This window comes from Gadus chalcogrammus, chromosome 10, assembly GCF_026213295.1.
Source record: "Gadus chalcogrammus isolate NIFS_2021 chromosome 10, NIFS_Gcha_1.0, whole genome shotgun sequence".
NCBI lineage: Eukaryota > Metazoa > Chordata > Actinopteri > Gadiformes > Gadidae > Gadus > Gadus chalcogrammus.
In genome coordinates this window covers 5,435,812-5,448,984 of record NC_079421.1, presented here as the reverse complement: position 1 = coordinate 5,448,984, position 13,173 = coordinate 5,435,812, and the positions used below count along the sequence as shown (strand labels likewise).

General features: G+C 49.4%; 1 protein-coding gene across 1 annotated transcript in view; it reads right to left on the bottom strand.

Moving 5' to 3' along the window:
* pigg (phosphatidylinositol glycan anchor biosynthesis class G) overlaps nt 1–13,173 on the bottom strand; it is a 57,380-nt gene that overhangs the window by 17,088 nt on the left and 27,119 nt on the right. Inside the window, exons 9-11 of the mRNA XM_056600427.1 lie at nt 9,951–9,973; nt 7,367–7,801; nt 5,951–6,142 (exon numbers count right to left, since the gene is read on the bottom strand). Of these exons, the coding sequence (XP_056456402.1) occupies nt 5,951–6,142; nt 7,367–7,801; nt 9,951–9,973 (650 nt within the window). The remainder of the gene's footprint in view (nt 1–5,950; nt 6,143–7,366; nt 7,802–9,950; nt 9,974–13,173) is intronic.

Here is a 13,173-nt window from a genome sequence, read left to right as displayed (position 1 = left end):
AAACCATCCCTCTATTATGGAGCGCCCGCGGAGCAACGCGCTAATAAGCATAATGTCGGCGCGGTCCTCGGTGTCTTCCATATTAAACATGCCCTCACCACCGCCGCCATCATCATGTTTTATTCCTCAACCCCAGCGCTTTCCCGGTGCTAAGCTAACAGTTTAGTGATGATCGTTGTGTCGGTTTTTACAGTCTGGGCTGGCTGCACAGCGGATGAGATGTGATATTGCGAAAATTGGATTTACATTCAGGAGCGGATAAGCTCAGGGTGGCAGCCGTCACCTCCGACGTCTGGAAGGACGGCTGCAAAGTATTACACCGATCCAAAATAACTCCCATCAACCACCGACGAATGGAAACAATTGATCAATGATAAATGGGCTACATATCTATAGCGCTTTTCTAACTGGCGGCCACTCAAAGTGCTTTACAATGTTGCCCAACATTCACACATTCACGCGCCGACGGCCGTGGTAACCACGCAGGACGACAGCCAGCTCGTCAGGAGCAGTCAGGGTGAGGCGTTGCTCAGGGACACCTCGACACTCGGAGGAGCCGGGGATCGAACCACCAACCTCCTGGTTAGCAGCCAACCTGCTCTACCTCCCTCAGCCACACGCCGCCCCGGATGATGACGACGACCACAATGTGAAGGCGGGCTGTGTCTTGGCCTGGTGGATCATGCGTGAGGACCACGTTCCTCGTGCTCGAAAGCCCAGCAGCGCGGCTGAATTAATCAGCGTCTATACGTGCCCCGTGTTCGCAGTTCTATCGGCGGCGGCAGAAAATGATAGCCTGTCAAACCAGTGGAACCGATTGCTGGATTCCACCAACAGGTTACCTTGGAAACAGGCATCTGCTACTCTACCCTGAATGACTAAGTGAAAGCAGGTAAAGATCGCACATCTCTCCCCGTCGAACGACGAGGGGAGCGTCACCTGGAATCTGTCGCCCGTCAGCGTAACATTCAGTGGGGAGACGTTATCGATGGGGGGGGTGGGGGGTGTAGATGGGTGGTTGGGGGGAGGGGTTTAGGGTGGGTGCTCGGATGAAGAACCGACTGAAGGAGAGGCCGACAGCCGAGCCTATAGTCACCGGCTCTCTGCAAACCCACCGACCCGCCCGTTACCGTGGAAATGTCTCCACCGACGAAATGCCACTGGTGGTCTCTGGAGACCCCCATCACAATGGAGCCCAGACAAAAGGCGTCCGTCTAATTATGTAACGAGCTGAGCCCCCCACCGCCCCGCCCCCCCCCCCCCCCCTCCACCGCTGCTGGAGCCGGGCTGCGTCTTCTTGGCACGATCGTCGTCTCTGGGAGCTCAGCTGTGCTGAGCCTCCCCGTCCTCCCCCTCACCCACTCCCTCCCTCCTCCTCCCCTCCTTCCCCTCACACCCTCCCTCCCTCCCCCCCTCCCTCCTTCTCCGCCCCCCCTCCCTCCCTCCCCCTCCTCACCCCTCCCACCCTCCTGTTCCCTCCCTCCCTCCTCCTCCTCACCCCTCCCTCCCTCCCTCCCCCCCTCCTGTTCCCTCCCTCCCTCCTCCTCCTCCCCTCCCTCACCCCCTCCCTCCCTTCCCTTCCCGTCCACTCCCTCCTCCTCCTCACCCCCTCCCTCCCTCCCTCCTCCTCCTCACCCGCTCCCTCCCTTACCCGCTCCTTCCCTCGTCCTCCCCCTCACCCCCCCCCCCCCCCCCCTCCCTCCTCCTCCTGACTAAACGAGAGTATCATCTCAGATAGCTGCTGCGTGATCACGGGGGCACGGATAATAATAAAAAAATACAAATAATTAAAAAACAGGCGCCTCGTGTGAACGATGCTCATTACAGCCGCTGAACAACAATGTCACGCTGTAGTCTCCCTGTTAACACACAGCGTGTCACAGGGTGCCGGCTTTATTTAATTAACAAAGCTCATGATAGGCTGGACCTGGGAGGAGGAGGAGGGCCCTAGGCCTAGAATAAACTATGGATAACACATGTGGTTGGCTCATGGTTAAGCAAAAGTGTGTGGGATTGCGTGTGTGTGTGTGTGTGTGTGTGTGTGTGTGTGTGTGTGTGTGTGTGTGTGTGTGTGTGTGTGTGTGTGTGTGTGTGTGTGTGTGTGTGTGTGTGTGTGTGTGTGTGTGTGTGTGAAAATGGTAAATAGTTCATGGACCTGCATTTATACTGCGCTTTTCAAACCAGTGGCCACTCAAAGCGCTTTACAATATTGCCCAACATTCACTCATACACAGACGTGCCGAGGGGAGAGTCAGCCACGCAGGGCGACAGCCAGCTCGTCGGGAGCAGTTAGGGTGAGGCGTCTTGCTCAGGGACAACTCGACACTGCCTCCTGAGCCCCCTGTGTGTGTGTGTGTGTGTGTGTGTGTGTGTGTGTGTGTGTGTGTGTGTGTGTGTGTGTGTGTGTGTGTGTGTGTGTGTGTGTGTGTGTGTGGAGGTTTAGGAGAGGGTTCAGTAGGTACTTTGAAGGTAGTTGCCTTCCTTTCCATTTCCCCTTTATGAAGAGGGTTTGTGAGCACAGACATCTCTAAACGAGGTGGCGGTCCCACAAACCGCCTCCCTCTGTGTGGAGATACAAGGAGAAAGCGGTCATGTTTGATGTGAGCGGGAGGCGGGTTCTCAGGAAACCTGTCAGTCAGGGGGATGAGAATGCCACCAGTTTGAAAACCTGCCGGTGGTATTCAGGGAAAAAAAATGTGCCGGCACAAAAACAGAAAACCGAGGCCACGCAAAATGTGTTGAGTGACTAATCTGATTGTGTAGCAAGTGGTACATCCAAAGCTTTGTTTCAGACGGAGAAGGGGAGACGGGGAGAGAGCGATGGAGACAACAGTCACAGATATCGCCAGGATTTCGTGTGTCCTCTGGGTACACCGTTCCACGTCGTGTCGAGCTGATCTCGCAGAGTGATGCAGGACAAATGCTTCATAATGCCCCCAATCCTCGTCACAACCACCGAAGGTGAAAGCGTTGACACGTGTTCCCGCCAACATCAGACAGATCTCACCCTTTCTCGTGGCAGTAGTCCCTGTAACACCTGTGTTACGCAACACATGCCGACCATGATCATCGTTGAATTAATCCTGAGGACTGATAATGAGCATCAGTGCCACCAGGGCTTGTTTTAACTGATGTAAATCCTCCAGACCAAAGGTACAAGTTCAGCTCCGTCTTCTCTCGTTTTAGGGACCTTGTTAATTTAACTGAGAGCATCGTTCCGCTGTACATTCGGGAGTTATGTTCCCAAGACTACCACAGTCTGGCAGCAGGCTTTAAACAGAGAAAACCAGAGAGAACCAGACAGGACCAGAGAGGACCAGAGAGGACTAGAGACCTCAGAGAACCAGACAGGACCAGAGAGGACCAGAGAAGATCAGAGAGGACCAGAGAGGACCAGAGAGAACCAGAGACCTCAGAGAACCAGACAGAACCAGAGAGGACCAGAGAGAACCAGAGAGGACCTGAGAGAACCAAAGAGAACCAAAGAGAACCAGAGAGAACCAAAGAGAACCAAAGAGAACCAGAGAGAACCAGAGAGACCTCAGAGAACCAGACAGGACCGAAGGGACCAGAGAGAACCAGACATGTCCGTAGACCACCAGTACGGGCTGCCCTCACCACAGCCATCAGGAAACAGCTTCTGGCTGTGTTCACACAACCCTTCACCGAGGACGACCTCGGCTTTGGTTACCATTCCCTGTGGCACCAGAGACTGAGGATAAACAAGTTCAACACCTCGGCACAACGCCTTGCACACGCCTCACACACATGCATACACATGTGTTCACACAGAGACCAATGACATCATCCCAAAGGAACACCGGATTATTCCACCATCCAGCTCACTGAGGTCCATAAAATGCTGTGCTATGGGTGCATGAGGATGAATGGATTAATGTCCGAATGGATAATTCATGTAGTGGACAGAAGGTCACGCGAACAAGCGATCAGGGTCATCCCCCCAAACCCCCCCCCTTCTTATTATACACCCATGGTAAAGACTGTGAATCACTCCCTTGAAGAGAAAACAGACATTGACATGCTCTATCTGTGGCTCCTGAGGTAGGGGTGTGTGTGTGTGTGTGTGTAAGTGTGTGTGTGTGTGTGTGTGTGTGTGTGTGTGTGTGTGTGTGTGTGAGTGTGTAAGTGTGTGTGTGTGTGTGTGTGTGTGTGTGTGTAAGTGTGTGTGTGTGTGTGTGTGTGTGTGTGTGTGTGTGTGTGTGTGTGTGTGTGTGTGAGAGAGATTGTGTGTGTGTGTGTGTGTGTGAGAGAATGTCTGTGTGTGTGTGTGCTTGAGATTGTGACTGTGAGTGCGGGCGTGTGTGTGCGTACATGCGCGGGTGCGTATTGCGTCTGACGGGTTGATAGTTGATAGGTGGTGTGTTTTAATGAGGGCGGGGGGGCAGAGGGGGTCAGGACAGGACAAGCCCGCTGCCGGATGATGAGGAGGCGAGGGGTCACCAGAAAAAAAGGAAAAGCAACACAAAGAGAAGCTCACCGGGAGCACGCCGCACGGCAAACTCATTATTTCTGGACAGCGGTCGGAGCCAGCTGCAGTACCTCTCCACCGGCCCCGTCCACGGGCTGCGGCGGGGGGAATAAAATAACACCTGATTGCAAAACGCAGCACGCAGTGAAGTGATCGCATGGGGACTGGAGCCACTTCGGGCCCAAACGCAGGGAGCGTTGCGCGGGCCGGGCTTTGTCGATGATGTGCACATCCCTCCAGACTCCGGGGCCCTCTTAATGCCCGCCTTATGGCCGACTACCAAAGGGCCCCCGCGTCTCGTTAACTTTCATCGCACACACATCCCCATAAAACAATGCTTTGTCTCGCACTGTTTGTGAATCCAACTTTCCGAGCGCAGATTGCTACACCGTTATACTGAATACACTCAAAACCATGTACTGGGGGAGTGTTATTGAGGGCTATATACTAGGGGTGTGCATTGGCACTGCCCTCATGATTTGATTACAATTCACCAGGTAACGATTCGATTCGATTCTACCATGCATCAAAATTCTACTGCACACAATAAGCTACATTTTTTCACCATTCACTCCCAAACCTACTGCAATTAAATGCCAGGCTTTGTCCTTTCTGACATTGTCCTTATAAAAAGGATGATATATTTCATAAATTATTTTATGTTGCTCCACTTCGACAATCGGTCTCTCGTCGTCCATGCTGCCGACCCTCTGAGACCCTTTGATTGATTGACTGCTGACCTGGTGCCACCGGTCATGACGTTATGTTGATGTGAAGTTGTGATAGGCTACATGAGCTGAGTACTGTGTTTTATTTTGAAAATTGACCGGATGCTCTATGGCTTTTACTTTTTTCACTTCCTGCCCGGCTCGATCTGCTCTGTTGAAATTGACGGCTCGCGTCAAAAATAGAAGTGCTACTCCGCTTCTGGGACGCTGCTGAGACGGTGGAAATGGTTGCATTGATTAGAATAGCAGCGATCAGCAGCGGTGACCGCGGCGCTTACGTCCCCGGTGGAAATCCGGCTAGTGTTGTTGTTGTTGCTAGCTAGCGCCGCCGCTTAGCATGTACTTCACAACTCTATTGTCCACTCGAGGCCCGGAAATAAACAGCGACATAATCGATTATGGCACGTTGCCGCATCGATGCTGAATCGTGCATGCCCCGCCGAAATCGATTATTGTTGACACCCCTACTATATATAGGCGTGTGAAAAACAGAGCAGCAGGTTAAGAGGTGCAGAGTTATAGAAGTGTAGAGGGGGAGAGGTGTAGAGGTATAGGGGTGTAGACTATGGTATAGAGGTGGAGAGGTGTAAAGGTGTAGAGGTATAGGGGTGTAGACTATGGTATAGAGGTGTAGAGGTGTAGAGGTGGAGAGGTGTAGAGGTATAGGGGTGTAGACTATGGTATAGAGGTGTAGAGGTGTCTCGCGCCACGGTGGATGTGCCCCCCAACTTACTTGGAAACACTTTGGCTGCCGTGTTGCCAGGGGAACCAGACGTTGCCAACCGCGGCCCGGTAGCTGTACACCCCCACCAGGCCGAGGGCCAGGGCTATCCGGGAGACCCAGGAGCAGCGGCGCTGAATCAGGAAGTAGACGAGGACCAGGGAGAGGGCTGCCAGCAGGGACAGCACCGCCCGGTGCTCCGAGCTGCAAACAAAGCATCAATATTACAGGGTGAAGCGCTGGGCACAGCAATGTCTTACATGTTGTTGCGTGTGTGTGTGTGACTGTGTGTGCGTTTTTGTGTGTGTGTGTGTGTGTTTGTGTTTTTGTGTTTGTTTTTGTGTGTGTGTGTTTTTGTGTGTGTGTTTGTAGGTGAGTGTAGGAATGGTCTTTGTTGTAGTGGATAACGTTGAATTATTTAAGGTGTTATGAATGACATAACAATCACATGAAATGAAGGAGGGCCAGAAACACCTTCGAACAAACTGCACAAATCAAATCTGTGTCAAGTGTGTGTTTTAGGGCAGAGTGAAAGTAAACTCTCTATTGGTGCCCAAATGAAAGGGGGAAAAGTTAGCCAAGGTCAAACAATGTCAGCCATATCCTGCAGCAAAAGTACAACAAAACCCCCACAGAGACGAAGAACTTAAAGAGACGCGAGTTAAATCCTTAATTGAGTCGGCGTGTAAATGGTTTGAAATTACAACGCGTTGAAGTCAGAAAGAGAAGCTGCTATCAGACAGGCAGGTGTCTCTGTGTTTGGAGTGTTTGCTCGAACCCGCACGCTCTGGTCCTGCATGGAGCACTGATAGCTGGAAGCGAGGGATGATACTTCGACCCTGTGAGGTGAGCGATGGGCAGGAAGCTGTGAAGTGCTAAGGGGCGGTGCGGTAGAGGTGGGTTGTCTACATTTTATCCCCCCGTGACACACATGTTAAAGAATATACAATTTCTCAACATGCTGACAGAATACTAACGGGGTTGAAGCACTCTCTGCCTTGCCGGTGCCACGGGATGGTCGGAGGGGTAATAACTAATAATAGGGGCTATAGATGGTCTGTAGGGTATGTTGGTCGATCACTGATCATCTCAGGGATTCTCCTTTACAAATGAAGGCTTCTCCCTGGTTTCATTCTCTGGTGAAGAAACGCCAGAGATGACCCCATGATTCACTGACGAAGGATTCAGCAGACTCTAAAGCATCCATCTGTGAGGCTAGGCCAACACAAAAGGACAAAAGCTGTTATTGTAAAAACAAAAGGATGACAATCATCAGAAATGTGTCGAATAAAAAGAATATTTCAAAAATATTGCAAATTAACGCAGAGGAAAGATCTACGTTTAGAGCTGCGGCGAAAACACTCTCTATGACGAAGCAGAAGGTTCTAGGGGGTTGCCCTGGGTTCAACTGCGATGCTTCGTACGCACCTGTTAAGCCAGTGGCCCATGTCGGGGAGGTGGGCCCACTGCACCCCCGTCTGGTTCAGGGTGCGCAGCAGCCGGCAGCAGGCCAGGGTGAGCGGGGGGGTGGCCAGGGCCAGCCACTTCTCCCGGGACCGGGGGTCCCCGCCCGGCTGAGAGGGGTCGGACGGGCGCCGGCCCTTCGGCGACAGAAAGAAGCGCTCCTCCTCCTCCTCCTCCTCCTCCTCGTGGTGTTCCCGGTTCTCCCCGATGGCGCCGGGACGCCGCTGCTCCCTGAAGTACTTGCGGCACACGTCTTGGAACACGGCGAGGCAGAGCGTGTTGAGCAGGAAGTACCAGGTCTGGTGCTCCTCCTCCACGAAGCTGCTGGCCGCCAGGCTCAGGGTGTGGCCCACCGTGCCCGCCAGCAGCAGGATGTCCAGCTCCGAGAGGGACCACCCACTGCCGCCGCCGCCGCCGCCGCCGCCGCCGCCGCCGCCGCCGCCGCCGCTCTGGGAGGAAGGGGAGCCAAGGGTCATCTCAATTAGGGTCCGAGCCTCCTCTGGACACACAGCAAATTATGCCATCGCCTGCGTTGTTGTCTTCTTAAAGGGTAACTACACAATGCACTTCATTTATAAGTCTGCTGCCATCCAAAGGTTTCAAAAGGCCTTGCTTGTGTGTTTTGTACATGGCCCAAATTAAGCCCTTTCTGCTTTGTTGTAGTTTTAAAGGGTAACTATACTGGACATATAATTTGTGAGTTTGCTGCCATCTAAAGGTTAAAGTGCATCTAAGTGTTAAAAGAAAGACAAGGCTGACCTTCATATTCATAAGCATGAAAAAAGAGAATGTGTAGTAGCAAGACCATAAAAGTTATGTCTCAACTTGTCGCACTCGTAGAGTCCCTTCAAATGAAATATTAAAGTGGTGTGGTGACAACTAATGCCCCAGCAGAGACACAATGCGGGATCCAGCCCCATCCAGTGGGGTCCTACAGCCTGGTGACCAGTGTGCTACTGGGCCTGTTTTGACTCCTCCACAATCTAGAGGTAGGTTATGTATGTGGGTTATGATGGTTTATGGTGATGAAATCCCATACAAGTGCTCACATCCCTCAGGTGAGACTTTTCTGAGGAAAGCAGAAATAATGGTGAGTCAGGGGTCAGTCTATGACTCAAAGTTGATGAGATCATGACATGTGATGTATTTCACAGTAGGTTGGCCAATAGTGGAGGAGCATGAGGGGGAGGAGCTTATTATTTGAGATGTTGTCGTCATGGGTTGTAATAATCTTGATGATTGGATATAATTTCTGAATATCAGGGACATACAAGAGTAGTTACTGCTCACGCAGGGACAAAATATTACATTTAATAAAATGGGAATTTATATTAATTAACGAGGAAAAAATCAAGGATTTTTTGCAGTCAAGGAGTCTTGCAAAATCAGCTTCTGGTGATAACTTGAAAAAATAGATCTGAGTAAAGGTGTCATTTTGGAACCAGAGAGGAAATAAGCGGTGAGATAAAAATATCAGAGTTTAGCACAACTCCAATCCATCTCCACGCGGTGCGAACAGGAGACTTCATTGCATTTCACTTAGACCTCAATTAGAGTTGACCTTTAAAGATGAACTGAACTGAAATTTGAAGTTTAGTTGATGCAACAGATGTATCTGCCTTCTCATTGGTACAGTAACTAAAAATGGCTGAACTTGCTAAAAGGGAATTGTACGGTGAAAATGTTACAGGGCGCCGCCATGTTGGATTTCAACAATCAGCTACGTCACTGGCATGGTAACCTACTCCTACTCTGTGGCTCTAGCACCCATAACAGGTAATGAGTCAGGCTCTGAGGCTCGCTGAAATGGCGACGGAAAAGCAAACAACCACAACAACAACCTGGCAGCAGTAATGAATTATATAGGTCCAAGGCAGCTGGGGTAATCATACATTTCCACAGGCTACCTTTGAATAGGAAACCAGCCCTTAATACATGGCTGGGAGCCTTTAAACTGACTCACCCTCCGATAACCCCTGTCATGTGAATCTCCACAAGCTAGCACTCCGACCATAAAGTGTATAAACTATTACTCCGACGATAGCACAGATCTATGTTTCCAAGCTGCTAATTAAACCACGGCGGGTCTGTAAACAGAAGTCCACAAATGTCCCTTTCTACTCAGCCTGATGTTCGCCGACTAGCCGATTGCTGATCATAGTAAGATGTATCTGTGCAATATCCATCAACATCCAACAGAAAGTAAACCTCCAACATCCACCTAAAGTAAACGTGACACTTGTGAATCCGCCTCGCATCTATGCTCATCCGCGGGTGTATCTCCCGAAGTGCATCTAACATGCCTTTCAGGTCCATTCATAACCATGTTATTAGGCAGATAATAAACCATGTTCTTTAATAGGTCCATGGTCCATGGACCATGCCAGTGACTTCATCGGCGCTCTAATACTAACAGACGCTTTTTCTTTTGTTGCTAAAAAACGCTATGTTGATTTTTATTTATTTATTTTAGTGTAATTTTCTTTATAATGGTCATCACTAACACGTTATCGATGTTGATTATTTCAGTTCAGTTCATCTTTAAAACCTGCCACTGCCGTGGGCTGGATTCTGGGTTACAATTGCACTCTGGAAAAATTAAGCTAAACATAAAACTGCTTGGTTGACTCATGCTTACACCATCACAGATAACGGCAGCTCATTTTGTTCATTATAACCGATTCCTTTCTGTTCAGTTAATGTGTTTCATATAGTATTCAATAAAATTCAGAGGTAGAGTAAGTAATAATGTAAGCACTTTAGGGAAGGGTACAAAATTAAAAATTACATTTGGACACTGTTCAAAGGCATTCACCGTCAGCTTTCAAATTTACCTTCGCGGTGCAACATTGTAGAAGTTAAACCAACCCATGGTAAACTATTTTATATTAAACTATTTACTAAACTATATGACGTCATTTAAGTTATGCTTTGTGACAGAGACATGTTGCAAATATTAAACCAAAACATTGACCTTATGTAATTCAAAGGATGTATAATTCAGAATATACTATTTCAATTTCATTTCTTGGTTTCGCAAATTGTATGAAGAAATGTATACTATAATAATAATAATACAAATAATAATTTATAGAATGTATTGATTTTTCGGCCTGTCCCATAAGATGTTAAGAAAGCTAAGCTGCTACATGCCTAGTAAGAGAAGAAAACGGCCACACCTTTTGCCTCAACACATATCCCGATATTTATATTTATTGACGATTTCGTGTGGCCAATTTTCCTTGGTTCATTGAACGGGAACTCCAAAAAAAAACATTGCTTCTAGGTTGAATACATTTACCATATATTATCATTATCTAGGAAGTATTTGATACCGGTGTCACTCTAAAAGACTCTCTCTCGCACATCCTCTGTTGCCCATTTAAAAAAATCGGGGTTCTCATCTCAGGGTTAAACCAGACAGCAGAGACACAAGGTCTCTTTATGCATGCGCACACATACACACCCACACACCCACACACCCTATTACTGACAAAAAAAATGGATGTCTTGCAAGCTGTTAGTATTTACTTATTTATTTTCTAACCATATTTCAGCTAAAACATGTCATGGCCCAGAGGAGGCCTGCCGTGCCCCCCCCCCCTCGTCTCCTGCTGAACCAGGGGCCCTGCCCATCATGCAGTCTCCCCACAACGCGGCCCCCACATCTCAAGGCTCCCGGCTCCCAGGATGACAACACCTTGAAAGCGAAATGGCACTTCCTGCGTGTCAGCCCATCTCCCTGTCATATTATACACCGATCCGGCGGCGCATGCAGATCGCCCGACACAAACATGCAGGGGTTCCACTTATTCACATGGAGGCCTTGGCACTGAAGCGCTCCTCTAAAACGACGTGTTGTTCCTCAGTGGCGTTTGTTGATGCGTCACCGAACCGGGGCAGACGGGGACAAGGAGCGCACACGATCGCATTCCACGTGACATCCCTCCAAATCGGGCACCATCGTAACACCCGGTATTACTTACTAAAACACACCATATTGAAGAAGCGGCAAACAACTCGCAATGATGTTTCATGTTGTCTCAAAGCACGGCAATGAGATTCCCACCTCTTCCAGAGCCCCGAAGGCGTTTGAAATTGTTCTAACGTTGTTAAACTGAGGGAACGAAGAAAGTTCTTGAAAGACGAAGTTCATTGTTGTGTTGCGGTTCATTTGACTGTGAGATGATTCGCCCGTTTCTCCACCACCGCTTCAGTAGAGTCTCCGATATAAAGACCTTTAGTAGACGTCGTGTCGCGTAGTGCCACGTTGCGCGTGCGACAGCAGGATACTTCACTGGGAGGACGGGGTGCCAAACCAGCGATACCACAGCCTTGGCTATGCTTCCAGAAGGAGAAGCCTACAAGTTTCAATCGATTTTATTTTGTCTTGTGTGTGATTTTCTATGTTGTGTTTTGAATAAATGTCCTTATTGTTTGTTTGTTTGATAAGCCCTTTGAGCAATGTCAGCGGCACTACCCAATCATCTCCTTCCGATACAGAGCACATTGTAGACATGTAGTTTAGAAGGAGACACAATGTCAGGAAAAAGCATTTTGAAGCCATTAAAGCAAACTATTTCACAGCAGCTGTCATCGTAACAACAGCGCTGGTGAAACGATTCCTGTGCTGGTACCCGGTAGTGCATCTTCACTGTACTGCAAATCTGAATGTTGCCGCATTCATTCTATACGCTGTAACTCATCATTCACATGTATTTATTACAGCTATTGTTAATCGGTCTGAGCTGCTGCGTGCTACGCTCCATCGTTGACGTTCTGGTCATGATGGGACACCGTGCGTAATCAGATAGAACAGAGCTCTCAGTCTCCACAGGGAGACCGCTTCAGAGAGGCATTATAATAACTGCGGTATATTATTGAGCACCTCACTAGGGCTTGACTCAAACCAAGAGTGCTGAGAACGGATGACAGATCTGCAGCCTTAAGGCCCTGCTGGGGGCCCTCTCCTCGTTACGCGCTTCAACTGAGCGCCGGCCTCAAGACAGCACGCCCCGACACACCCCCATGGGCCTCGGAAATCACTGGCTCTCTACACACACACACACACACACACACACTGACACCGACGCAGGTACACACACACACACACACACTGACACGACGCACGCACACACACGCACACACACTGACACGACGCACGTACACACACACACTGACACAGACGCACACGCACACACACTGACACTGACGCACGTACACACACACACACACTGACACGACGCACGTACACACACACACACACAATGACACCGACGCATGTACACACACACACTGAAAAATGCACACACTGAAAATACTCACGTACACACACACATACACACAATGACACAGACGCCGCCACATACACACTGAAACACCTACTCTGACGCGCACACACCCTGAGACACACCGACACAGACACAAACACATTGAAACACAGACACTGACAAAAACTGAAACACACCGACAACGACCCACACACAACCACACACTCTGAAACACACCGACACACGCAAAGAGACACACTGACACACGCAATGAAACATACTGACAAACAAACACACACACTGAAACACACCGACACACGCAAAGAAACACACTGACACACGCAATGAAACATACTGACAAACAAACACACACACTGAAACACACCGACACGACTCACCCACACTGAGACAGACTGACACGACACACACACATAATAAACACTGACACACGAACTGAAACACAGACACGACACACACACAAACACGCCACACATGCACACA